The 27866-nt window shown below is 37.5% G+C and overlaps 1 protein-coding gene across 3 annotated transcripts in view; it reads right to left on the minus strand.

Annotated features, from left to right (window-relative positions):
* Positions 1-1749: 1749 nt before the first annotated feature.
* Positions 1750-27866, minus strand: part of LOC146136728 (uncharacterized) — a 58581-nt gene continuing 32464 nt past the window's right edge. The window contains exons 7-16 of one of the 3 annotated variants that reach the window (XM_083395046.1): positions 26371-26473; positions 25760-25863; positions 19237-19390; positions 15539-15665; positions 13524-13628; positions 11135-11260; positions 8202-8324; positions 6299-6475; positions 5544-5671; positions 1750-4493 (exon numbers count right to left, since the gene is read on the minus strand). In XM_083395046.1, the coding sequence (XP_083251172.1) occupies positions 4302-4493; positions 5544-5671; positions 6299-6475; positions 8202-8324; positions 11135-11260; positions 13524-13628; positions 15539-15665; positions 19237-19390; positions 25760-25863; positions 26371-26473 (1339 nt within the window). In that variant the 3' untranslated portion in view covers positions 1750-4301. Of the gene's footprint in view, positions 4494-5543; positions 5672-6298; positions 6476-8201; positions 8325-11134; positions 11261-13523; positions 13653-15538; positions 15666-19236; positions 19391-25759; positions 25864-26370; positions 26474-27866 lie in introns of all 3 variants that reach the window. The other 2 variants (XM_083395045.1, XM_083395044.1) reach the window with 2 other exon arrangements.

Below are 27866 nucleotides of genomic sequence, written 5' to 3' on the forward strand. Positions count from 1 at the left end.
TTATAAGGGTAGAATGTTCGCGAAAACTGCGCGCGTATCTTACTAAAATTTAAGAGAGATGTTGCATTCTACACAATCCAAATTACAAAGACGTCTCGTTTCGCGCAAAAAGGTTTTATTAACCAGATCAATTTGGCTGAAATTGCATCTTGGAAAGGGTCAGGGCGTTTAGGCTAAAAATCGCAGTGAAATCCTGTTAAACAATACTTTCTATCAGCGCGATATATTTTATCGTACATTTACTTTAAAGCGCAAATATAACTTCTAAGTTCGCAAAACAGCTATAAACCATAATATACTTTCAACCCGGTCTAACACATACCAAAAGTTAGGCGTTCTTGCCACTCCCTGGGCTGGTGGCTGGATCCGAATTCGGTGAGCGAGAGGAAACTGGTTTATTTCATGATATAACTATAAAAATGTGATCATAACCAAGCAATTGCAGTATGCTTACTGTTGGTTGGTCACTAAGATTTATTTGATTAAACGCTTTAAAGGTACGCATTGCAATAATTCCACAGTGCTTCGCGGGCCATGAACAATGATGTCGCGGGCCACATGGGGATCGCGGGCCTGTGGGTTTGGACCACCCTGCTTTAGATCACAAAAGTTCCATACACTGCATTGTGCGTGCCTTTTCTTTCGCAAATTCTCTCGGAAAACATGATGAATATGATTTGAGGCGTTCCTCAATTGTAAGGTCAACGCTATGAAACCTTTTTTTAGTCCAGCTTGAATACCCGCATAGTGCGTGTACGACTTCTTGTAGTGTAAAGCTCTAAAGTTAAAGTCATAAATAAAGGCAGACCTGTTGCAAATTTAAAAGTTTTGCATGAGAAGACTGGACAAAAAAATAACACGCAACTTTCAAAGAGATTGGCAAAAAAAGGACCATTTGTTTTGTAGCTTTTATGAACAGTAGCCTACCACAACAGTCGATCACAGGCATGCCACACCTTCAATTGTCATACACTATTACGTCATAAACAATGTAGTCATTATTACGTTAGCTATACATTAATGTAGTTTTACTACTTTTTAGTCATTTGTTTTTGCTCTCTGAATGGTTTTTGAGTATTGCGTTAAATCTCAGTCTGTTGCCGTTTGAAACGGTTTGCTAGCATATTTAGTTTTGTTCGATGCGCAGTTCATACAATGGCAAAAGCTAAACAAAAAAAGTTCAAACTGTTTTTTGTTTTATTAGTACGATACTGTTTTTGTGGTTGTTAAAGAAAAAACGTGACTTGAAAAAAGTTGTGCCTCACCATCTAGGAACCTTACCGCACGTCACTGCATAGGCCTAAGGCTGTTTACTTGAGAAGGACCTAATTTACTTGAGAAGGACCTAATTTACTAGAGAAGGGCATAATTACCATAACTTCCATAAGCCCTAGAGCCCTAGACCTAATTTAAAAATACACTCGAACTTCGTGGTTCTCAACGGCCGGTCCGCGTCAACTTTCCTGCCGGTCCGCCAAATATATTACAATTTTATATCTCAATTGCAAAACGCAAGATGTTAAAAGCTTGACTTAAAAGTACGCTACAACTCGTTTTAGTCTTAAACTTTAACACCAGGTATATGTGAAAAGCCTAAATCGCTAGACAAATCGCTCATTAAATTGAAGTTTTAATCATTAATTTGAAGTTTCAATATCAGTGTCTTTGTTAAGCAGCTTTCTATTCGACTGACGGCGAACTTAATTTGGTCTTCTTAGATGTCAGCTCAACTTTTATCCACACAATTCCTGCAGTAACAGGGTTTATTTGCTCACAACAGACCATTGTCCTTCACTCCCCCACGCAACAATGACGTCACGGCACGAGGAAAAGCATGACGTGAAATAAAACCCGGTTTAAAAATGACATCATTATCATCATACCTCATTTTGCGGGGACACGAAAACGAAACAGTGGTGTTTTTTTGTTTTTTGGGGGAAAATAGGGGTAAAATTGTGTGGGGGAGGGGGGTACTGCAAACACGTGGCTGAACTTAAAAGGGTGCAAAAGGTCACGGTAAGGTCAAATGCAACGGTGAAGTCACGTGAGAAAGAACAAAAAGCGCAATGTGACGTAACAGCCCAACCATAGAGAATGGAGGAAGGCGCACGTTGATATTTTACATCAGGTGACGAAAAAATGGAACCACGACGAAAACTCGGTTACGAAGAAGGCGCGAAATTGCGCGAAAGAACGCGAAACTGCGCGAAAGTATGCGAACGAACGAAAAGAAAGGATACGACGTTTAAGCGCTTCGAGAATTGCCTGCGAGTAAAAAAAAGAGGAGAAAAAAGGAGATTTTTAATATAAAACAGAAAGAGGGGCGACACGACAGCAATTAAAAGAAAGGGCTACGACGGAGAGAATGAAATGAGCGCGTTTTACAGAGAACTGCGGGTGGTGCTGTTATAAAAAGTGGGGCGTTACGCAAAGAAACAAAAAAAAAACGTGAGAGGGGGTGCAAGCTTAGACAACATCAAACTGGACTATCCATCAACTATTGTTACATCACAATGGCTCATATTGACTAGGGGGGGCCCGGGTTAAAAAGCAGGGGGGGCGGTAAAAATAAAGTTTGCGACTAAAAAGCTTGGATACTGTGAAAGAACGGTTGTGTTGTTATTTTTCATCGTAAAAAAATAAGTACAAAACACACACTTTACTATTATCGTTGAAATCGCGATAGCTTTCCATTCAATACTGCAGTTTGTACAAACGAGAAGTCATTGTCACGACATAATGGTTCGAAATCCTGGGACGGGAGGCCAGGGGAATTCAGAAAGAAAAAAGTAAAATCGATTTCCATGCGGCCAGTTTCAAAATCAAGAAATCAAACGCTGCCGTCAACCTTTTTTGAGGGGTGTTTTTGCTCAGTCAGCAAAAAAATACCGTTGGACGTGCGCCTCTAGTGGACAGCGTAAGAAACGCCATCGCGCGAAATTTATTTGTAAAAGCCGGCCGTTTCGTATCTAAATCGTTGTTTTGACGTTACATTTCGGTTTTAAATTTATACATTTTACCGTTTGGTTTAAAAAGCCAAGCAACCATCTATAGAATAATTTGCTTTAAAAAGCTGTAGCTCAGTTCGTGTCACAGTTGTACAAGTTCAATAACTAAACACTCTTTTGGGTCAGCGCTTTACTAAAAAGTTCGTTTTTCATGGGTCGATATTTTTTTGCTAACACAGCCTCAGCCAGATATTTCGTTGAAAAACTCCATAAAAAGCGAGTAAAAAATTGAAATTACAGCTATATGTTGAAAATGGGGGAAACATCATTGTTTTAATGTGTTTACGAGATGTAAATTACACACCACTGCGAATTGACACGACCCTTTATGGTTTAACTGCGTTCTGACACGACCAAACACGGACCTTTTAAAAGAATAAAAAATATATGGCAGGTCGTTAAGCAGTTGTTGGTTTCTCGACGGCTTTTCAGTTTTTCGCAGCGTTAGTTTTTTCCTATTTCCTAAAAACAGACAGTGAGGAAATGGCGCGATTTGCTGTTCGACAAAAAGTAAGTGTGAAAGCCACATAAATTAAAGAGGTTGTGACAAACAAGGTCTTTTATTAACATCGGGAAAAAAATCCTAGTAGCACCAGCCAAAGGTGTGGCTGTTTCTACTGTGTTATACCGAGAAAGTGCCATTTACAAAGGGTTGAAATTACCAGCGTTTTTAAACTAACGACCACTGAACTAACCAGCATTTGTTAATTCGTCTAAAAATCTAGTTCAAGCTATACGTTTGCCCAAGAGAAAAAATAAAAAGGCTCGGAAAAAATAAATTTCGACAACGAAAAGGGGTAAAAAGAAATAGCTGGATGTACCAGACTGGCGGTAATAGGGGGAGAAGAATAAAATGCCGCCGGCCGCGACACGCGACACAAGCCTACAGCGTCACGCGTCGTCTGTGTTTTTAAAGCCACTTACGCTGTTTGGAATTCCAAAGGTGCGACAAATATCGATAGCGACACGCGACGTCGTGACAATGTTAAAAAACAACGTGCGCTGTATGGAATACCCAAGGCGCGACAAACGCCACGCGCCACGCGACATATATTGACCACGACAAGTGTTGTCAGTAGCGACAAACGACGCTCGCTCGCGACAAGCAAAACGCGACAAATATTGACCACGACACGTCGCAAGATCGAACGTGCGATGTTCGGGGTACTGAAGGCGCGACACGGACCGAGCGACACGCGACACAAAAAACGTGTCGCTCTCTTTCTCTCATCAATAAAAAATCGTCCGCATAGGAAAGAAACTGGGGGAAGGTTGGTTGGTGGGCTGAAGCGGTCACTTCTTGGGCGACTGGGTGCTTTCGCGTGTCGCATGGTGGGGCTGCTGAGAGACCATGAAGGCCTGGGACAAGGACGAGGCGGTGAAGGCCTCGTTGGCGTTATGGGCCAGGAACATGGGGCCTATCGCGGGTATTCCCGAGGACCCACAACCGGATACGTTCATCCGAGCCATCTGTGATGATGCGGCCTGTGGACAAGAAGAATTACAGCTTGCTATGTTTGTGGTCGGGTTTGGAGCATAATGGTCGGAGTTTGTAGTTGGACGTAGTAAAACATCAAAGCCCGTACAGAAGTAGGGAGAATTTTGAACATTTCGAATAAAGATGTTGAAAAAGAATAAAGAGTTAATCGAAACGTACAAAAATGTTACCTATTTCTGTATGGGCTTTTACACTCCTTCGTAGTTAACTGAAACCTCCAGCCATTTTGCTCCAAGGTGAAAAATTATTTTTTTAATAGCACTTTTTAAAACATATCTTAGACTGGACATAAAATAAATCAAAGACTACCAAACACTTTTTTTTTTCACAGGCTTTTTAATACGCTAATCAGTCCAAAGACTTCTAAAGCTTTAGAACAGGGGTTCTCAAAATGAGGTACGTGGACTAATTTTATTTGGTCTATGAAGTCCTAAATGAAATCTTATGGAATAGTTTTCAAAAATGAAATAAATTTTGTAAAAAAAGTGTTTGATTGAAAAATGCGCTTTGGGGTATTCTTGTTAAATGTTATTAGACTTTGTTTAAGTTTCACATTTGTTGAACCGAAAACAGCTGTTTGCAAAGTTTACTTGTTTTATGACGTCACCTCGAAAAAAATCTGACGTTATTATTCTGCGCTTAAGACGTCACCTCAAAAGCGCTGGTCCACGAGAATCAAAACAAGTTCTAGGGGGTCTTTGTTAAGAAAAAAATGTTGGAGAACCCCTGCTTTAGAATCTTTGTAAATGACCGGTGGCCGTATTTGTTTAATTTTAAATTGAGTAATCAGGTGACTTTATAGAAAGACAAATAGTATTGATCCTCGACAAGCTTGTACACAACCGTGCTTCATTAATAATACTTTAACCTGATGAAGCAAGGTTGTGCGAAAGCTTGTGGAGAATTCCATACTAGTTGTCTTAAAATACTCCAGCCACCTGATTACCATTACCCTATTTAGAATTAAGCACAAAGCTAACATAAGGGCCAAATCAGACGATATCTATGGGAAGTGTAAAGAAGTACAAGTCACTTACATCTTCGTACATTACCTGGAGAGCTTGGGGCCAGAGCTCCCGTTGGGAAACCCCCCTTCCAGCGGCGGCCTGGGCGGCCAGCATCACTTCACTCATTCGAGCGCACGGCACCGGAGATGTGGAGGTCCCTGGTTCGAATTCCAAGCAAGGTAGAGTTAGTTTTGTCGTGTTATAACAAGCCTGGCGAGCTCGCGTGTACAAAATTTATGTAAAAGTACAGGGGAAGCCTTAAGAAGGGTTAACCGAAGTCGGATGGTGAATTAGGGTTTTTCGTGCAAGGAAACGAGGTTAGAAAAAAACCTTTTTCGATACAAGGAAACTTTAATAGCATAACAAAAAAAAAATATCAGAACTAACGATTAACAATGACTTTAGGAAGTGATCAGGTGGTATCACCAATTAAGCTACAACAAAAATAAAACTGATTATTAAATACCATCTAGCTCTAGCGTAACTTTATAACACAGGATTTGGCAAAACATGAAAAACAAAGAATTCAGAACCTTTTAAGGTTGGCAAAAATCGAATACGGCTTTATTTCAAAACACAGAATATTGTAGGTACATTAAAAATGGCATCATCAGTTCTGCTATCTTTTTAAACCTTTAGGATTATTTTTTAGAACTTATACCGAAAATATATACAACTGACAGTACGTTATTAATAACACACCAAGATACAACCAAACAAACAAAAACGAACGAAACAAACAAAAAAAAAAAAAAAAAAAAAAAAACGACTAAACAAACGCTGACCTGGTATAACTCCGGGCGGTATCCTTGTGTCGACCGCTTTTTGTCTGACAAACCGCATGATGGCGCGCTTTTGTCGTTTCTCGGTTGGTGTGAGCGACATTACGCTGTCCAAATGCTGCGACTTTCGCTTCAGGTCCTGTTCGTACTTCTTCTGCTCGGCAAGTTTCTTTTCTAGCTCTGAAACAAGAAGGATTGGGTTTGGAACGAGACCTTATTTTACCTTTCTTTGTAAATGGCTGTATTTGTGAATATAATATAGGGCCATGTATTTCGCCTAAAACGGCAGACGCTTTTGTAAGTGGCCGTATTTGTCTGATTCTTCAGGGTAATCAGGTGGCACTATATAAAGACAAATTGTGTTGTGTTCTTGACATGCTTTTTCAGAACAGTGCTTCATCAGGTCAAAGTAGAAAATCATCCTTTAAAAAAATCGTATTTCTGCTTTGACCTGATGAAGCATTGACTTGAGTGCAATTCACTTGAGGGACTTGAGTGCAATTTGGCCACCGTTTTTCAAACGCCTGACTTACATTTTGTGCAATGAGCCCAGCTTATGACTTGATTCGAGTGTGAGTTCAGTCGGACATTTCAAGCGTTTGCTTAACTCAAGTGCTGGAAGACTCACGGTTTTTAACGTTTGGCTTTCGCAAAAGTATTCAGTGAATTGTATAAATAGAATTAAAAGATGTTGCTTACTTTTTCTTTAAAAGCCATAACAGATATCAAGAAAAATGTGTCCATGACGCCACAAAAAGAAACGGATGGTATGCTATACTTAACCAAAACTAAACGTTATAGTTATAGTTGGTTATTAAACTGAAAAATTTGAGTTAGGTTTAAAGTTTGAAGCATAATGGCTGAAAGTTGTAGTTAGACATCTATACAGAAGTAAGTAGCATTTTAAACGTTAAAAACTAACTCTTTATTAGTTTGTAAAAAAGTTCTTCCGGCAAAAGTTTATTGAAAACAAAAACACAACATATAAGTATAAATCTTACACGGACTTAAGCAAAACAGGGGCTTTAGTCCCGTGGATGTCAACGTTTTCTGACAGCGCAAGTTTCCATTTACGGTCGATGCGAAGTCAGTGCGTTTATGCTTCGAGTAAGTTTATTCTGATGTCAAAACACCCAATTAACCCCGGATTATGATCCCAGGTCTGCAAGTCTCTATCGACTCGTTAAAAACCGAAAAATAAGAGTTTGAAAGTCCGCAAAACCGCAAAAGCGTAGTTATAGCGACAAAATCGATGGCTACAGCGCAGCAATGGGTTACTGAAAGATCAACGGGCGCCATCAAGTCTTATCCTGTTTGCACATTATGAGGCAGAGAAACGGTAAAATCGATAGATGAGGTTGAAGGTGCAGCAAGTGTGCACAACTGCGAGCTAATGCATCGATAAAGGGGAACAAAGCGGTCGGGGAGAGGTCATATTTACAAGGAGCATAAATTAATTATGCGCTGGCTCGCTACACGACCGGGTCGCTTGTCACTTTTCGCGATCGCAGCGCCGTTTTAGAAAGGCGACCGCGACAGCACAGACACGACACGACCACAAATGGAACACGCGCGCTACAGGAAGAAAACTGACCGGAAACGATTTTGTTTGTTAAATGACACGACTACAAATGGACGTGATAAGTTCTTATATAGGTCGGTATTTAAAGAGGGCACATCCAAATGATAAGGTTAAAAAGCCACGACCAATTAAGGGAAAGTTAAAGGTACAATGATTTACCAATAAAAAAGTAGGTTTTTAATGACACAGCCGCAAATAGAAACGTGTGCCAAAATCTTTATGTATGTAAAAAAAACGACAAGACCTTAAATGGTCATGCCATGTGTATTTAATTCTGTTTCTTAACAACTTAAGTCATTACAACACTTTGTGTAAGTAACATACCTAGTATCTGCTGGTTCGATTCCTCAGCTTGCTTTTCCATGCTTTGCTTGTACACAGAGAGCTTCTGCAGAATGGTCGGAATCATTTCCAGCGAGTTCACGAGGTTGGTTAGGGTGGCCGCATCTAAATAAAGTAAAAACATAAGATAAATCTTGTGTCAAGACGTAATACGAATATCAAAGCCCATACAGAAGTAGGTAGCATTTTGAACGTTTCAAATAACTTTTTATTCAGTTCTTTGCTCCTGCTTTCTTTTCTTTTTTTCTCGTTTTTTTTTTCAGTTTGTCGCCATTTGCTATATTGTTGTTTTTGCCTCTGACCTATGTATGTGTTTTATAAGTTTATAGGCGATCTTATATATGTGTATTACATTTTAACAATTTTTTGGCATTTTATATATGTTTTTTTTGTACAGGAAGCCCAATTGTCAAGGCATCATGTTATTTCTCAAAACAAGAACTAATATGAGGTTTATTTAACATTTTTTTACAATTTATTTTTTGATGCTAGCCCTAAAGGCCATGTAAAATCGGGGGTTCGGGCTAATAGGTGTATAGGTGACAGTTACTTTTACAACAAACGATCAGCGCTTTTGATTTTGCGACGTTTTTGCTTCAAGTTATATTAACCGACAGAACATTGCCTCAACGCTGCCAACAGTCGACTAAACGACAAAGGACCGCGCAGTAATTGGCACAGTTACGTAGTATGCGACAGTGCTCGCGCGTGTAGCCTATATTGGTACGCCACTGCATTGCGACTATACGCCTAATTTAATCAGTACAAGGGCCGACTTGCTTTGAAGCAATATGCGTGAGTGCTTCAGTCAGGGATCCCCTGTTGACTGACTAGGCGCCGCATCCAATTGTAGCCCATCGCTGTCTCGCGTTATATGTAATGGGATTGGCACCTTTAAAGGCACTAGCAAGTAGGTCAGGCGCGCTCCATGCAAAACCACCTATTAGCGCGCCGCTGTGGATTGATCTGATCCAAACGCATGTCATCGCCCTTGCCGCCAAATGCATCCATGATCACTCTTTTGTAGAGGACTGATCAAAGTTCAACTTCGAATTGTTAAGCATGGCTAGTTTTGTTTAACTTGGTCGTTGTTAGAGCCTTCTGACAGTGTTGTAATGACTAAAGTCAGTTACTCAACGACTTGAATTAATGGCTTTGGTGCAATGTACCTATATTTAAATAACTTGACTTGACTTAAGTCTTTTGAGTAAAACGACTTGACTTGACTTAAGTATTTTGTTAAAATTGGCACATATACCAAATCGCTTGTTATGTGTTTCGTTTGATGATTTTTTATTTGAGTTATTGCTCATAATTAGACAACTTTACCATTTTAATTAGACAACGTTTTATTTTAATGGTTATGATTCGACTTGGATTGCAACGAGACTTGTTTATCTATTTAAAAAGACTCAACTTTGACTTAAGTTACTCTACAAATAACTTGACTGGGACCTATGTTTACAACACTGCCTTCCAATGGCTAAGAGAGGTTTAATTCGTATGCTTTTAAATATTTTTCCAAAAGGTGCAGTTTGCAAACAAACTTAATAGGTTCTAATAACTCAAACGTTACTGGAAATGAACAAAAAATCTTACCTAGTCTTATACGGGCTTCGATATTCCTACTACCATTTAAGTAATTTGTGCCACAAACAAGTCATTTCCAGCCATTAGAATCCGCACACGTCTAGCGCAAACAGAAACAAGCGCAAAGACAGCAAAAAGGTCGCATCGGGGTATTTTCGCAAACAGGCAAAAACAAAAGAAAAATAAAACGGAGTAGGAACTGCGCCAAGGGGAGGGAGGGGGTTTCGAGGGCGACCAGACCGCAGTGACCCGATTGGCATTTCGCTGCGCCGGGTCCCGGGAGCCCGAAAACAGGCCGACAAGGCAGACAACGAAATTAGCCGTTTAAAGTCAGCGACATGCGGTGTTTTTCCGCGCGATCAGGTTGCAGTTCCAAGTAACACGAGACAAATATTGCGCCGCGTTGTTGCTCGTCGTTCGTTTTTTTTTTTCGGGTCGCCGAAAAACGCAATCTTGCTCCCACGCAATCTTGCTCGGAAAACACGTGAAACTTGAAAGGCGTAAAACCTCACTAGAATATACTGGATAGGGCGGTTGTATGTGTAAAGGGACAGGGTCGTTCGACTGGTTACGCTTTTTTTAGCTTTACTTAATTCTTATGTTCTTTAGGTTGTAGTAAGAATATCAAAGCCCCATACAGAATTATTTCTATCTTCGAATAAATCTTTTTTTAATGGTTGAAATGAATAAAGAGTTATTCGAAACGTTCAAAATGCTACCTACTTCTGTATGGGCTTTGCTATTCTTACTAACTCTTTAAACTCTTCTGGGTATTTAAAGTCAGTCGTTTTATAAGACGTTAAAAAATATATTTCGCAAATAACGCACTTTCGGTCTTACTGGTTGGTTTTACTGGAAAAAATACTGGTCGGTAACATTATATAACAAAGTAAAAAAAAACAGAATTTAATTGACATGATATATAATGTGTTCGTTTTGCTTCGGCAGTTTTCTTAATTTTTCGGAGAAATCTCAACAAATCTAACAATACAAACTACTGTGCGGCGATCCAAGCAAATCAAACGGCTAACCAAGGATTAAGAAACATTGCTGCAAGTGCATTTTTGCGACACACTTATGGACTACTGCTATAAGACTAAAAGTATACCGCAATACTAGAAATTAACAATGGGTTGAAATTCGAAAAGATTTAAATAAGCACTAAGATAAAAATCAGTTGTGATCAGTTTTGTGTTTAAAGGGGCCTAAATGTGTTTTCCATTTATTCAATATTGTCAGAATCGCAATTTAGGATTCGCGACTCATGGGTTCAAAAACATCGTTTTAAGCCGTATAGTGATGACATCACACCTCTAGTTACGTACCTTCCACAGAAACGACGTTGGTGTGCTTGGTCTTGCTGTGGAGTGACGTAATCTGGCTCACTACGTCACGCACGATGTCATCGAAGAGATCCGAGCGGATGATTCCGTTCCAGAAGTTTTGCAGGTCTGGACAAACAAAAATCGCCCGTTAGGTGGCGGCGGGAGCGCATATTTTTTAAAAAGCTTTTTTTTGCTAACTCATGTTTTTTTTTGACATTTGTAAGTCCAAATACAGCCGACATAAGATAGAGGAATATTTAACTTAAAATGTGTTAGGTTGTAACTTGGAGACGGGAGGTTAGCTTTCTTATAATTAAACTAAAAAAAAAATGATTTAACGACAATCAGGTGTCAGTCGTACGACTGAAGAAAACCTTTTGTCGTGACCCCAATTAAACAAGTAACCAACGGTTCTCAGTAACAACACATAATACACCAATAGTGTGCACTGGAAAGAAGTTATATCAAGACCAGGTCGTTTATGTCAGCGGTTCATCTTGTTACCATTCGATTTACCCCTTTTGTAAAATTATACCGTAATCTCTTAACTAACAAATTCTTCTAAAATGTTAAATTAACCTAAAAAATAAAAATACTTCTTTGTGTTTAGTGTTTTTTTGCAAACGTTTTAAAAAAATGTAGAAGGGATTTAATAAACGAACGAATGCAGCATGTTAAAACGTTTTCAGGATACATTCATTGGGGGTTTGGAGGAAAACTTTACACACGAAAACAAATAAAAAGGCAAGAATTGTTTCGCTATGATAGGGGTGAGCAATTATTATTTTTGAAAAAGAGCCGCATGAAAGACAAAAAATGTCTTGGCCGGGCGAATTAAAAAGTGGATCTAAAATACACATAATTAGAGATAGACCGATATATTGATTTACCGATATCGGGTGATATTTGGCTTCTACCGATATATCGGTATCGGTGAATGTAGGCCGATACTTTGGCCGATATTTTAGTATGAAAATATGATGTAATTTTTCCTGCACAAAAAACAACTTTCCCATTTTTGATCAGAAACAATTGGGTTTTAGCATCACGCCAAGTTAATATGCAAAATAATAGTTTAATAATTAATTAAGGTATATAAACTAAAACGATATTTGGAATTTATTTTCAATTAATTCAAGTTTTGAACATTTCCCAAGTATATAAAAAAAAATCGCTATCGGGTATCGGTTAACAAAATTGTAAAAAATCGGGTATCGGTCCAAAAAAGTTACATCGGTCGATCTCTACTCATAATATTAAGTGCGATTGACTTTAAACAATCGTTAAATATCCTTGTTTTGACAAGCTGGTGAGAGTAGGAATAGGCGAGGGATGCTTTACAAGTTTAATTTGTTTTTTTATAAAAAGTTAGCTGGCCGGATTAAATTGCTTCGCGGGCCTTAGTTTGCCAACGTCTGCGCTGTAACCTGAATTCCATATACGTCCAGGGTCAAAAAAGGAATCTCGTGATTCTTCATCGATCTCACATTTATCGAAAGCAAAACGAAGAGCTGCATGTTACAAGGTAGAAAATATATTCAGAGGGACTTGAAAAAACAGAAACTTCAGAGAAACATTCAAAACTAGCAAATGTTTTCCCCAAAGCTGATTATCCTAGCCCCTAACCCCCTCTGCGAAACAGAGAAAACCGCAATGGAATGTAGGAATCCCCATTTAGACACGCCGAACGTCACAGCTTAACCAGTGCGTGAAAGAGTGGACGGATAACCTTTTTTACGCACGTAAGCGCACGCAAACCGCAAGAAAAGCACCTTTACGCATGCGTCGAACGAGCTATTAAAGCAGGCTGAGGACAGTTCGGAATTTACTAGGTTCGTTGTTTTCGCGAGGACACAACAACGTTGTTCAGTTTCGTGTTTTTTTGGTTAAAGGTGTAAATTCCAAGCCCTCTTGTATGAAACAACACAGGCGCCGGGCGGTTTCATATTCGACAAACAAAATCACTCCCAGAGTGCACATCAAACACACGTGGCCAAAACATATCTTACATCAATTTTAAAAACAGCGATTAGGTAAATCGATTACTGAACAGTCCTAAATGCAATGAAAATTTACTTTCATAACAAGTGTTTAAATAAATCTACAGACAAAGTGCCAATGTCAAACTGACCCCCAAAAACCCAATGGGCTTTCATGCCTCTAACCACAACCTCTAGCCATTATCTTAATTTTCATTCGAAATGTTCACAAACCGCCACCTACTTTTGTATGGGCTTTGATATTCATTCTACATCAAACTACAACCATTATCTTAAGACATATTCGAAACGTTTAAAAAGTTACTTACTTTTGTATGGATTTTGGTATTCATTCTACATCAAACTACACCTCCAAACACTCCCCAAAAAACATAAAAAGTCGCAGTTACCTTGTAATTTCTCGGCGGTGGCGACGGTCTCCCGCATAATGATTGTGTCGACGTGGGGTGAGGGGGCAAGGCCGGAATCCTCGGAACTGGAACGCTCCAGGGACCCTGTAATCGACAGGCTTGTGTTACCTGGAAAACAGAAACGAGAAAAAAAAGCGCTAGCAGCTGAGATGCGTGGTTTAGTAGTGGTGGCTTGGTTAGTGGGGCGATAAGCAAGCAGTTTGTTATAGGTAAACTGTGGGCGAACTTGTTAGGTTTGAAATCAGTGGTTCGCAAATTGAGTGTGACTTTAGAAATTCTCAAGTGCGCCGCGTTTTTTGGAAAATAAAGAATTGGGTGGGCATTTTAACTATAAAACGGTACGAGTAAAAGAGCCAAAAAAACAAGAAAGGTTGTTATCGTGATGGGTGCAGTTTGTGATTAATAAAACTTCTTTAATTTAAAAAATAATATTTTTTGTTAAACACCATATTAAAATTTTTATTAAATTTTATATCTTTTTAATTGGATGACTGATAATATTATATTTACCGTGTAAACTTAATAGTAAGGGTGATAAAACTCAAATTTGAATTATTTTTTTTGGGTGTGTCACAGGCGAGAAAAGTTTGAGAACCACCGGTTTAAATTGTACGTTGAAAACTGCTGCAGATATGGAAAACGTAAACCTAATTACGAATTCTTAGTTAAATCTAACTCTAGCATGGAAAATGCCACATTTGCCCTCCACATGCATGTAATTATCAGTTGAAATACACGTAGAACCTGACCTGGACTGTTTTTAATTTTAATTTCCTTTCTACTTTGCGAGTTCAATTAAGGGATTTTTTATGTTAAAATTAGCGGTGTCCAATAATATCAGGTCAAGTGGTAGTATAGGAGCTCGTCCGATACTAGGTTGGTATCGGTGCTGGTATAATAAAATATTAACATTTTAGCTATGCTTTGGATTTATCTTGGTAAAAACGAAAGTAGCAAGTTAATATACAAAGTGACTGACAATTGAACTCTTACTTAATAACGCAGAATCGAAAATTTTGGGTTACAACCCGAAAAATTACCTCGAAACGTTTGTATTTTATAGTTTTTTACTTATTGGACCAACGTAATGACGTATTTCGGCTATCGAGTCAGATCGCGATTATAAAATATGCCGGGGTTTTGGAATTAAATACCAACTATTCCGACATCCAAAGTGAAAATCTGACAGCATGTAAGGTAAAGCGTGGTCTTGCAAACATTAAACGGTGAAATTAATGCTTGGTTTGAGCCTAACGAAACTAGGCAAATAAATAAGGTGTGCCATGCGTCGTTCTGGTAAGGTTAGTTAAGTGAAATTGTTACTTAAAAATGTAAAGTATTTTATTTGGACACGTTGGATGACAAACTGACGTAATCGCGACATTGTAGTATTGGAATTACCAAAACTTAAATTTCAAATTTAACACTTCAGAAACATACCCAAACCACTGACAAGCAAAAGTTAAACAAAAGGTTTCCAAAATTCGCCGAATGAGTCTTTTTCGAGTTAGTTAAAAGAAGGTTAACTGCAAAAATCGCTGAGTGGCGGAGCAGCCACGAAAGAAAACATAAAAAAGTAAAAAAAATTCAACAACAAAAAAGGAAAATTAGTTGTCGCCAAATACCACAGATAAAGGTGCCGTAGCGAACAGCGCAAAAGCCAGACAAAAAGCAAAAAATTGGGCTTATTTTTATGATGGACACTTTAACAACTCTGTAACGCTACGATTACAAAAAGCAAAAAAAAAAAAAAAACATAAATCTGAAAACTGCGAAAACATAGAAACGCTTTCGGATAGGCATAAAATCTAATAAACATAATATTTTATTGTTTAAAAAAATTAATTTTAAAAATTGAATACGTTTTAGTGATAATCAAAAAGTGAACCCATCACAGTAACAATCATTCTTTCTTTGGTTTTGCATTTCCTACTCGTGGTGTTACAGAGTTAAAGCGCCCACCTAGAATTTGTTCCTCAGGTTAAAAGTCTTACTTTCTTGGGACTTGTGTAGAATGGGCCGTTTGCTTGCGGAGGGAGCGTGGTAGGGGAGGTCCTCGGAGCTCGATCGGTTAGGGGGAATTCCCTCGCCAGACTGCTGCGACATCACGCGGTAAGGATTCTGTGAAAAAAATAAAAATTCGCTGAAAAAAAATTCAAACTTTAAAACAAATTTAAATCTGCATTTTTCTCACGAAAAATTATGGTGTGGTGTTCGTATGAAGCGCTACGCAAAATCGATATATTTTTGATTAAGAAAATGATAAACGGCGATTTTCGTAAATCGTTACTACAGAATTTTTTACACTCTAAACAAGGAGAAGCAAGTATAGGGTACAGAAAAACGACCTATTTTTTATTAAGATAATGATAAAAGGCGATTTTCCTAAATTGTTACTACGGAATATTTTAGTCTCTAATAGCAAGTAGTACGTATAAGTGCTGCTGTTTTATTGTTCAGTACTTTTAGGTGAAGTAACATTGAAATTAAAGGAAACTGAATTCACAGTGTACAGGGATTCGAGAATCGAAACATAAATAGAAAAAACATAAATTATTAAAAACCATAATTCAAAAATGCAAAACGCAGCGTTTCCTCCCGAAACTAAAAAAAAAACAGGTCAAGTTTTACCGAAACAAATTTATCTTCGAAAAAGAAGCGCCGTTAAAATCGCAATCACGTCCGATACTTTCGTCCGACGCGCGAAGCCGAAAGAGGCTGGACTTAAAATAGCCAGAATAAACAGAGGAAGAGCGGCTTTGACGCAAGCCTAGAGCAAGAAATGGGTAAAAATAGTTTAAATTGTTCTGTTTACCGTTAAAGGGCGATCGGCCGAGCCAAGGCAAATTGGCGAGCGCCGCGAAAATTGCCCGTTCCGAAAATAGAAGACGCGAGACCGAAAGTCGTCACCGGCGCCGCCCCAGTCAGCCCAACTGCGTCAATCGGAACCGACCCCCCCCTGGGGTCGTGAAACCCTCTTAAGAGCCGTGACCCCTGTGCGCGCGCACTTGCGTCGCAAAAATCGCGAGATCTAATGTTGGTTGTTATCTCTAATTTTTTTGTTTTTTTTGATTTTTTGCTAGTCTGGGCAACTGCTGCTAATACTGTTTTAAGACGGTTTATTGTTTTTTTTTTCGGTTAAATCCAGTGGTTCTAATCCAATTTGGGTCGTTACTCTTAACAATCATAATATGGGATTTAATTACCAGCTTATGAACTCTTAAACCGTTTTTTTTTTTTGAAAAACATAAGCTGCAAATAATTTTAACGAATATACATCACTGGAATGGCGAATAAATTGCAGTTTAAACAAACAAAATTACAAAAAATGCTGGATTCTACAGAACCATTTATTATTCGGCGTATGCATATTGCATTACATATAATTAACAAAACTATCGCAAAACAAACCACCAAAACGCCTTTTAAGGGAAATAACACGAAAGAAGCACAAGCAATAAAATATAATTAGAACACTGAGTACTTGGGCTTCGCAAACTCAGGAACATGTTGTGTTGTTGTTGTACTACGGCTGCTGGTGCAATTACGCGAGTGCCTTGTTTTGAGTGGAGATAATTTGGCGACTTAAAACTAACTGCAGGCCAACTAAAAAAAAAAAATAGCCGATGAGTAATGCTTGCTGCTTTCGTCTGTTTATTCTGGTTTTGAGCTTGTGAAAGATACAACCGAAGGTGGTGAAATAGACTTTGTGTAGCATTTTTGCAAAGTATGAATATCGAACCCACACAGAAGTAGGTAGCATTTTGAACGTTTCGAATAAATCTTAGTTAATGGTTGGAGGTTGTAGTTAGATGTAGAATGAATATCAAACCTATACAGAAGTAGGTAGCATTTTTGGAACGTCTCAAATAAATATTTAAGAAAACGGCTGGAGGTTGTAGGAAGACGTAGAATTAATATCAAAGCCCACAGGTATTTTTTTGTAATTATTTTGAAACAAATCTCATGATAATGGCTTGAGGTCGGATTTGGCGTAGAATGAAAATCAAAGCCAATACAGAAGTTTCGAAAAATCTTGATTCAATTTAAACCATTTCAACGATAAGGCTTTGGAAACGTTGAATGAACGCTACCTACTTGTGTATACTTCTAACTTGTGTTCGGGCTAAGATACTCATTTAACGGAGAACGGGCCGGAAAAAAGCTGAGCTGAGCAGAGCGCCTGACCTGAATTTGAACGCCACAGGCTGAAATGAGTCGATAAAAAGCTTTTCTGGGCCACAAAACGTTTGGGAGAAAGCATTCCGCGTCTGCCGAGCGCTTAAATAACAATAAGAGGCGAGCGAGCGTAATTAGGGACCACTGCGTCGCTTTTTTCACCTAATATCGAGCGTTTTTTTTCTCCTACCGTTCAGTTAGGCTTTAATGCTGCTCAGCAGGGCTGTCGCCGTTTTTAAAAAAACTATTCGAAAACGTTGTAAGACTTTTTCAAAATACAATTTACAGCTTTTTAACGACCTTGTCGCATAAGGTCTTTAAAATAATCGTTTTATTAACTAAACTTGACGTCGATGATGTCCATTTACTCGAGTTTTTTGGGCTTTTCATTATCAAGCTCATTACGGATCCCAACTAAACTATTTTTCCTATAAAAATGCACTTCATTTTTTAAATACTACACTAAGATTTCAGCCTTTATGTACGCTCTAAACTAAACTCATTGCACATGCCTTAAAGGAAACTCAGTCTGACAACCCCTGGCTATAAACTCCATATCATTAATTGATTGACCTGTAAACTATATTGTGCACATTGTGATAATTGAATTTAACTGCTCTACTGTATATAAACATAAAAAGTTAAATTATCACATTGGCACGTTTTTTATAAATCTGTTTTTAGACGAAAATTTTCGATAAAATATGGTTTTGTAGTCGTCATTAAAGCATCGGTGCGTTAAACAAACTTAGATGCAAGTCAAACATTACTTGTAGCTATACTGTAAATTTAAAACTGATTAAATTTACCCACAGATTTTCGTCTCGAAATAGAAAACCTATTGAACAAATATAGGCAAGGGAAAACGTCGAGATACAGATGCTGCAGGTATGACGCAACAATAACAAGGCCATTGTCACGTCAGAACAAGAGAACAACGGCCGTTTTACATGTCAAGCGTAAACAATTCAAAATCGAACGTGTACAATGTGAACAAGGGTAAATTAAGACTAAAAAAACGACAAAAAACGATTTGCAATTGATCGTTGCAGCCTGCAGGTATAGTAATTGTGAGGTTTAAAAAAGGGACGTTTAAGGGAGTATAATAAGAATAAGAAAGCCCATACAGAAGTAGGTAACATTTTGAACGTTCAGAATATTTCTTTATTCATTATTATCAATATAAGTAAACTCGATTCACTCTTTTTAAAACGGCTGTTTTTTTAAACGAAATCCGTGTTTTGGTATAAATAAGGTAAAAATAATTTAATCGACGCTACAGCTTTTAAAACACTGTTTAAATTATTTTAAGCTGTTTAAAAGTGTTTCAAAAGTACATTAAATCCTCGACTACAACGTGTCGTTATGGCGCTCACCTCTCTCGAAAATTCGTGTACGATAAAAATAATTGAATTGGCGCTAGCCTTTTAAAACACTTTTAAACAGTGATAAAATAAAGTCAGGGTATGCTTTTGAAAGCACAATAAATCCTAGACTACAGCGCGTTGCTCACCTCTCTCGGGGCGCCCATTTCTCTCGGGTCGTTTTCGAACGAGTAGGTTTTGTCGTTCGAGCTGTCGAATGAAGAACTCTTGTTGCTTCTACACTGGTTCGAGCAGTTGTTCTCGTGGTCGTAGTAATTTAACTCGCCGTTTTCGATCAGCTTTCTGTACAAAAATCGGCGACAACCTATTTAAGACGGGGTTGGTATTTTTTCCAAAAGTCACGGACACGTTCACCACAGTTCGGGTAACCAACTGTCTAGGCTCTTATAATGCACTATGCATGTATATTTTGCTTGAATTTATTAAAAATAGCACTGTTCCCAAAAAACAGCACATTTTTGCCACTTAACTGAATTGGTCGAAGTAAAAATACCTCTTGGCCAAATATATCACATTAAAGTTCCAAAAATGTCTGGGAAAATCCGAAAGTATGGCAGCCCTAATTTTAAAGCGCAAGAATTTTTTTTTGGGGGGGTGGGGGTGGGTTGTTCCAGGGGTTACAAAAATTTCAAGGATGACGTCAAAAATTTACGTCCCAACGTTACGTCATAAAAAATAAATAATCTCAAAACACCTGTTGCTCCCAGGCGAAACTTCTTGAATGAATGCCAAAACTGTTTGAACAATTGTCTGTGACCCAATGCAGCGTTTTCGACATTAAACTAAACCTATTAAACTCAATTAAATTCTTTGAATAAAACGAAACAATGGTAAAATTTTGTCGAAATTGAAAACGAAGTACCGGACATCTCAATGCAAACTTAACAAGTGCAGAGGTAAACTGTAACTCCATTCTTAAGTATAACTACGGCGAAAATTATTTCTTTATTTGGAAGCACGTTTGTTTTTTTTGAAAGCGTATAGTTTTCAAACGTGGACTTAAATAACAATTTAGGTTTTTTCTACGTTTTTTTATAATATAGCGGCAGGAGGAGAGGCTATTGAGGGCGTCTTTAAAATACAAACTTATAAAGGCTAAATAGTGATTCAGTATAACACCCTGGGAAAATGGTACAAGAATTACAAAGGCTGGCTACATTAACACTACAACCAAAATAAAAGGGTTTAGACTGAAGTGGCAAGGTTTCTAAAATGGTAATCCAGTCGCCCTGGAGACTATTTTCTATAAAATCATTTTTTTTTTTTTGTTAAAAGGGTCGCGATAACGTTAGTCGCCAAAAGCTGAAGGAACGGCGCATCGATTTAAAAAGGCTAGACGAAATAATCAATGGCGGTATTCAATTGTTAAGACAGGAATTTCGTGGAATTTCAAATCCTGACAGCTTAATAGATACCAATGACATTACTCATGACACGGTATAGCATGCATCACTGATTGAAAAAAAAAATCGAAAAAAAAACAAACAATTTTCTCTGGCAGGATGGCATAACTTTTAGGGATAAATAAGGGTTAAAATACTTATTATTATTTGTATAAATATGCGCCGCGTTTGTGAAAGTATCTATAGTAATCTAAGAGACGCAAAACAAATATTAGTGTATGTATAAAATAAATTATGACAACAATGCAAAATGTTTCACAACCCAAAACCCAAACACCGGAACAAACGAAAATAATTTTAAACTAGACAGGGTGTGCGGTTTTTGTATATTTTGCTAGGGGGTTATAGCGCGGTTCTATTATATTATACCAGGGGGGATATAGCGCAGTTCCACTATACTTTACCAGGGTGTTATTCCTTGGTTATTCTATATTCTTTCAACGGGTCTTATCTGTCAGTGTCCATATACTCCCAATGTAGTGCTTCCAGTTTCGGTGCTTTAGCAGGCAAAAGCGGATGTGGCCCGAAGTTGCGTGGTATAGGTTGGACATGGTGCACTTTTACAAGATTGATTGCCAGTGGTCTTAATATAAATTTGGCTGCGAAGCAAACCTATAACTTGTCTTTATAATTAAAAAATATTTGACATTTTTTTCTTGCACCCCTATACGCCTCTCAATGGGGACAAAAGTTAGTAGTGTGACGTAAACGATTTAGTTCTTAACAGCTATCTACTCCAATCTAGCGGCAGAAAATCTTCAATACAGAATTTGTTCATATCGCTTGCCTTATTCTGGCCGCGAAGCGGCTGGTTCCCTGCTGTGCTTATTTTGTCCAGCGCGTGCAACATTCATCGTGCAAAGTGTCTCGTCTCAGTGAAACTAAGCGCGAGCGACTTGCCTTTTAGAAAGAGGCTTCTCTTAGTATATTAACTTATTGCTCTTACAAAACAACATATTTTACCGCCGCAAGTTTAAATGAAAAGGCATGTTTGCAATTTTTATTCCATCAAAAAATCACTTTAATGTCTATATTTTTGGTTAATTATCTTCCCCCATGGGTTAATTATTTTGAGTTGACGGTCAAAATTTTGCTGTGAAGCAACCTATAATTTGACTTTATAATTGAAAACTAATTAACAATGTTTTCTTTAGTTTTTTAGACACCTCTAAACACAAAAACGGCCGCATTTTAATTTTACCCCCTAAAATACTCCCTTTTTCAAGAGGTAAAATGTTTATTTTAACATCAGCTTTAAATGGTTCTCTAACATTTGTGAAATTTTCAGATTTTTATGTCATTTTTTTCTAATGTAAATATATCATTAAAATTTCCTAAAGTGTTGTGCATTTTGACCCCCCGGATGAAAAGTTCAGGGGTAAGGTTTAAAATTTTGTTACTTAGCATTGTATATGTCATGTATCCATGATCCAGAAATATATCAGATTTTTTTACATTTTTTATCTCTGAAAAGTGCTTAAAACCAAAATTAACACAAAATGACAGTTTTGCCCCCCCTAAAAACCTCCCCTTAGATCTTGTGCACAAAAGTTTTATATTAGAAACAACTTTGGGAAGGTATTTAACAGTTGTGAAATTTTCATGTTCCAACTATGTTTTTTTCCTTGTCAAAAGTATGCCACAAAAAATTGACTGAAAAAAAAAAAATAATTCAGACAAAAACAACATGTGTCCAAAAAAAAAAAATTTTTTTTTCGGGCCACATAATTCGGACAAAAAAAAACAAAAAAAATTTTTTTTTTTTCGGGCCACATAACAAGGTTTTGTAGTTTCATATATTTCAAAAAATGTTTAAAATTACAAAATTTTGCATCTTAAATTATTCTTTAAAAGAGTCAGAGTTTCAAAAATAATATCGAAAGTTTAAAAGTTTGGGTTTTTTACCGTATTGACACACCTATGAAATAGTTAGGTGTATGCCTGTTATTTTTTACATCTTTTAACATCAGAAATTTTTGACTACATCGCAAGATTCAGATTCAGATTCAATTTATTTTTGTGCATGTTTGCAAACATCGAAAAAACAAAATAACATAAATAATAACACAAGGACAGCGAAAGGACCATTCGGTCATCGAGTCGAGCTGCCCCTTCATCGAGTCGAGCTGAGTCAAGCCCAAGAGATGTTGTTAATATTTAAAAAAGAGTTAATGCAATATGTTTTAATGTACGAATTTAGAGTTAATGCAATATTTATTGATGTTAGGAGTGTTTTTTTGATTAGGTGCTAAGAGTGAGTCAAAAAAACTAATGAAAAACCTTGTAGTGACCTTGAACCACGTGGAAAAAAAATTAGCTGCCGGCGCATATTTCTTGAATTATTTATGGATGCGTGAAAAAAAATTGGACCAGAATACAATTTTTCGGCTGTAAGGAGAAAATATTTCTTTTTGTTTCCCAGGAAAGATTTTTCTTTTAAATTGAATGTGATCTTCATTTTGGTAAAAACTCAGTATAAGAGGAAAATTGAGGTCGTTATTCAATACCATTCGTGTCTAAAACTTTTGTTGATTTTTATTTGTCAGACATGTAGGGTTTTTGGGTCTCTTACTATTTGTCCAAACAATCCTTAAAAACTTTATCTTTGCACAAAAAATGATGGCAGATGTGCGTACATATCGGTATTCCGTATCTTCTTATAGTAAGATCCAAACAGAAACCACAAAGGGTAAAAAAACAAAACTTTATTTTCAATCAATTTTTTAAGCGTAACTGCTTACGCATTTTGCGTATAACTATAGTATTCTGCTCATTTTGAATTTTTTATGCCTTTTGTAGTTCTGTTTAGAATTTAGATCTTACGATATAGATAAAAGATTAACAACTAAAAGTGTTGGAACAGGCTTGAATCCATATAAACAATAAAAATAATAACAATATTATTATTTTATGAACATGTTGTAGTATTGTTTATCAACGTTACCGTTTTAATTACAGACTAAATAATGCATTTCAAAGCTGGTCAAAGCTGTGTGGGTTAAAGTTTTACATATTTAGCCGATATCTCATGATTACTATGTATTATAATTATAGTGTAAGGTCGGACGGTTAAGTTTTTTCCCTAAAGTATCAGGAATCGAGATAAAACGCGAAATATCGGACCCGGCGAATAACACAGAAAAAAAACAGTGGAATACATTACGCCTAAATTCTACATTAACAAATGGACGTCATGCTTTGGTAAAAATTCGAAACAATGGCCAAGACAATGGGCGCGCGATCCAAACGCGGAGCTCAACTGGGCAAAGTTACCTAGTTTACAGAACACTAAATTTAGGCGGCCCCGTTTTCTCACCCCGGCACGACTTTTTTGCACTGATTAGCAAAAAAGGAGTATATACGGAAGATTTTAATCGGCCATGAAAGTTGGCAAAAAATGGAGCCGGCTGCTATTCGGAACGACCCTGGAAAATGGCCAAACGACGCCTATTGAATTTGTGTCCGACACCGTTCGACCTTATCCTGTGCATTTGATCGGCGACCTGGTGACTCATGTCGCTTGTCGCGCGCGACACACAATGAATGACGCGTGTCGCGAGTCGCTTTCAGGCGAAAGGCCAAAAAGCCACTCTGCGCTCGGGCAACGTTCGGCCTTTTTGGAAAACTCTGAGTTGGGATGAAATCGTAACTAGTTTAAAAATCCCGATTAAATATTTTAATAAATTAAAAAAAAAAAACGTCAACACCGACCTATAGTCATAAAAGTCTTTGGAATTAAAACAAATCGGCCGAAATAAATATATAAAAGCATCACTTTTATTGTTTGCTTTTAGAAACGTTCCTTCAATTTGCGGTCGCCTATGTTGTGTGAAATATAAAGGAATAATGGGTTAATTTAAATTTTCAAACCCTATTACAGATTTTAAAAAATCAGCACTTAAACATCGAACTATTGATCCATTCACAAATCTTTTGGAATAAAAAGATAAACGGAAAAACTTTTATCGTTTGTTATGACAACGAATTGCACTTAACACACATTTTTGCGTAAAGCATGTGTTTTAATTATTTATTAAGGCTACACATACGGCCATAGTGGCAAAGTGCTAACCATTAGAGCATATTTGATTTTGTATATTTGAAAATGTCATTCAGGATAGGTGTCACTAGTTTTAGAAGTTTCAAAACCGATATTTACATTATGATTGGCGCTGAAATAGTACTATAGAGTGTGCATAGAATACACATTAAAACCAGCATATGACCTACACTAGTGTTTTAACAATTACAGCACACGTGGAAGCAACATTGTTCAAATATACTATAATTGAATGTCAGAAGCATTAGCTTAAAACGTTCAGACAAAGCCAACTCACTCCTGTGTATGGGGTTTGACATTTACTCAAACTCTTACTCCAAACCCTACGGCGATGACAATTCACGTTTTGTTGGAACCTTAAACGTTTGTACGCTCATGACATTGTTGCCACGTTCCACATTGACGCCAAGCCCTTATGACGTCAACAATAGACATTGTCCGATTGGAATGAGCGAACAATGATTTTCTGTAAGGGCTTGATATTTACCAAACGCAAAGAAAACTTCTCTTGATTAAAACACTTTCTTGGAAACACCAGTTTAACGTTATATTAAAAGCCCAATATGAAGCAATTCTTATATTCTCCAACAATTATTGGCAATGTTGTGCTGACTTAGATCACTGTTTTACTTAAAGTCTTTTGGACAAATACCTTGACTTGCACTTAAGGCATTGTGTCAAATAAGGAGTTGTTCATCCCAATTTTTGCACATACAACAATTTGCTTGATGCATATTGCGTACTTGAATTGGGCAACTGATAACTCTGGGCTGAGCCCTGACTTTTTATTTTTGCCCAAAGACTTGACTTGGACTTGCATATTCGGTAGGATGATTTTTCAGCGAATGGGGCACATTTTATGAATTTTTTTTTCTTCAATAAAAATATGTTGTGTAGTACGCGTTATGTGTCGATTGGGAAAAGCGCAATTCAAGTTGACGTTGTCAAGTGAATACTTTAATCTCTAAAATTTTCCCCACAGAGAATCAGCTAGATTAAGGCCATACAGAAGCAGGTAGCATTTTGTAAACGTTGCTAATAATTCCTAACACAAAGGCTGAAGGTTGTAAATGTAGGTAGACGAGGACTGAAGAGCAAAAAGCCCATACAGAAGCATGTAATGCAAAACACTGCTAATAGTGCCATATACATAGCCTTTAGGCACCACATTAAAAGTTTCTTATCTACCTTAGCATAGTCCCATTAATGCGAATAGCTCTCTTCCAGTCTTTGAGTGTCGATTTTCCAGCATGGTTGACGAATTCCTTCGGAGTGAACCACGACTCTCCACACTTGACAAAAAAAAAAAAGTTAGACCTAAGTATTATCAAAGAGCCACCTTATTTATTGTTGTTTGGTAAATTACCAAAAATAAATGAATATCGTGTAGTACGTGGACTTTTCTTCGCAAATGCTACAAATCAATTCCCTTTAAGATATAGATTTGTTGAAAAGCCTTTACAAACTTTTAACGGCGGATTTTAAATTAAAAAAAAAACACTTCTTGCGGGCATTATTTAAATAGAAAGACGCACTATACTTAAAAAGTTTATTTTTTCAAGAAATAACTCTAAGATTTCTTCAGACAACTAAATTTTCAACTCTAACAAGCAGAAGAACTTGTTAGCTAGAAATCAACACACGCGAAATAATATTTCACACAAAACTCCTCGAGTAAAATTACTTATAATTTGAAAATCAATTCATTCACAAAAAAGAGAAACATTACGAAATTTATTCAGCTTAATCGAAGCGCCAGCAAGCGGGTCGCGCGACGACCATAGTGACGTCAAAATTACCTTGACGCATTTAGCGTTGATGCCGGGACAGATGAACTTTTTCCAGACCAGGTCTGCCTTGTTGTTGCCACAAGTTATCGAGTAACACGTGTCTTCGCTAGGCCTAAAACAGAAAAAAAGCTTTCAGTTTTATTTATTTATTTTTTTTTATTAAACGAAATATTTAAAAAAAGTTATTTTTTTAATTTTGAGGGTAAAGTGAAATCAACTCGCTTTTCTTTCGACGGATGAGTTTTGTAAACATCTCAACGACAAAGCAAATTTTGAGATAACAACCGAAAAAAATACATTCTAGATCTTTTTTTTGCTTGTAACGTTTTAGATTTTATCTTTTTTGCTTGTTTCAGCATAGTAATGACGTCATTTAGTATCGAATCGCGACACTTTACGTCCAAAATATCGGGTATCGGTATCGGAATCAAATGTCAAGTATCGGGCGTCCCTAATCATAACTTTTGCTAGCTTGACTTTTACTTCTATAATTGCCTAAAAAATAAACTTGACAGTGACACTATTTACGGGTTTTCCATTTCTTCGGCGCAAGCAAACGAGAACTCACAACACACGACCTTTGCACAAATGAGGGAGCTTGGCGGCAAAATAATCATTTAAAACAACAGGGCTACAGTTTCTTGTGCAAGAATTCAAAGAAAACACCGTAACGGAAGCAAGCGGCGCCTCACAACAAACGTCAAAGTCCTGTATACACAAATAACGTGGTTTGACGGCAAAAATATTCACTCCCAAAACAACAAGGCTGCAGTTTCCTGTTCAGGGATATACGAAAAAGGTACAATAGGCGTTGAAAGGTGCACGGGAAAGACAGGAAGGTTATCGTGATACATGCGGTTTCTTAGGCACGTGCGGTTTCTTGCCTGTAAAGGTCGGGCGAAGCAAGGGCTCCTTGGAAAAGCCACCTGTGAATTTTGCGGCCTAAAAATGGGAAGCTAAAGTTTGGTTTGAAAGGACTCGAGCCATAACACAAAAATAAGAACAACATCAACGTCGGAATAAAACACAGTTCGGATAAGTCTTAAACCCCGGAATCAGGCCAATACAATATTTTACTTAAGCCCAACCCCTCAGTACATAACTAAAACCAACTAGCCTAAAATTCAACCCTAACCTATTTTTGAACTCTACCAATTAACCACAAATAACCCCAAACAGGGCCTAAAAACCGGTGCCAAAACAGCGGCACCCTAACGGCGCCGTTCAAACTAGGGCGCCCAAACGTCGACACCAAAACGGCCGATGCCAGACGGACGGTCGCCGATCATCCTATACCCTCTTCCTACAGTTTCAGGCGGTATTTTGGTCATTTAGGCCTTTTTGATGAATTTAGGACATATTCCGAACGGTTTATTTCTCATTCAGACGATTAAGTTCTTACTATGGTATTTAATCTGGCATTAAAGATATTCTACTTTACGTATTGTTGCTTTTTAGGTCTTATTGCGTGTTCCTGTTTCCGTTTTAAATCTCGGTAACTGGAA

This window comes from Ascidiella aspersa, chromosome 8 (genome assembly GCF_963924565.1).
Source record: "Ascidiella aspersa chromosome 8, kaAscAspe10.2, whole genome shotgun sequence".
NCBI lineage: Eukaryota > Metazoa > Chordata > Ascidiacea > Phlebobranchia > Ascidiidae > Ascidiella > Ascidiella aspersa.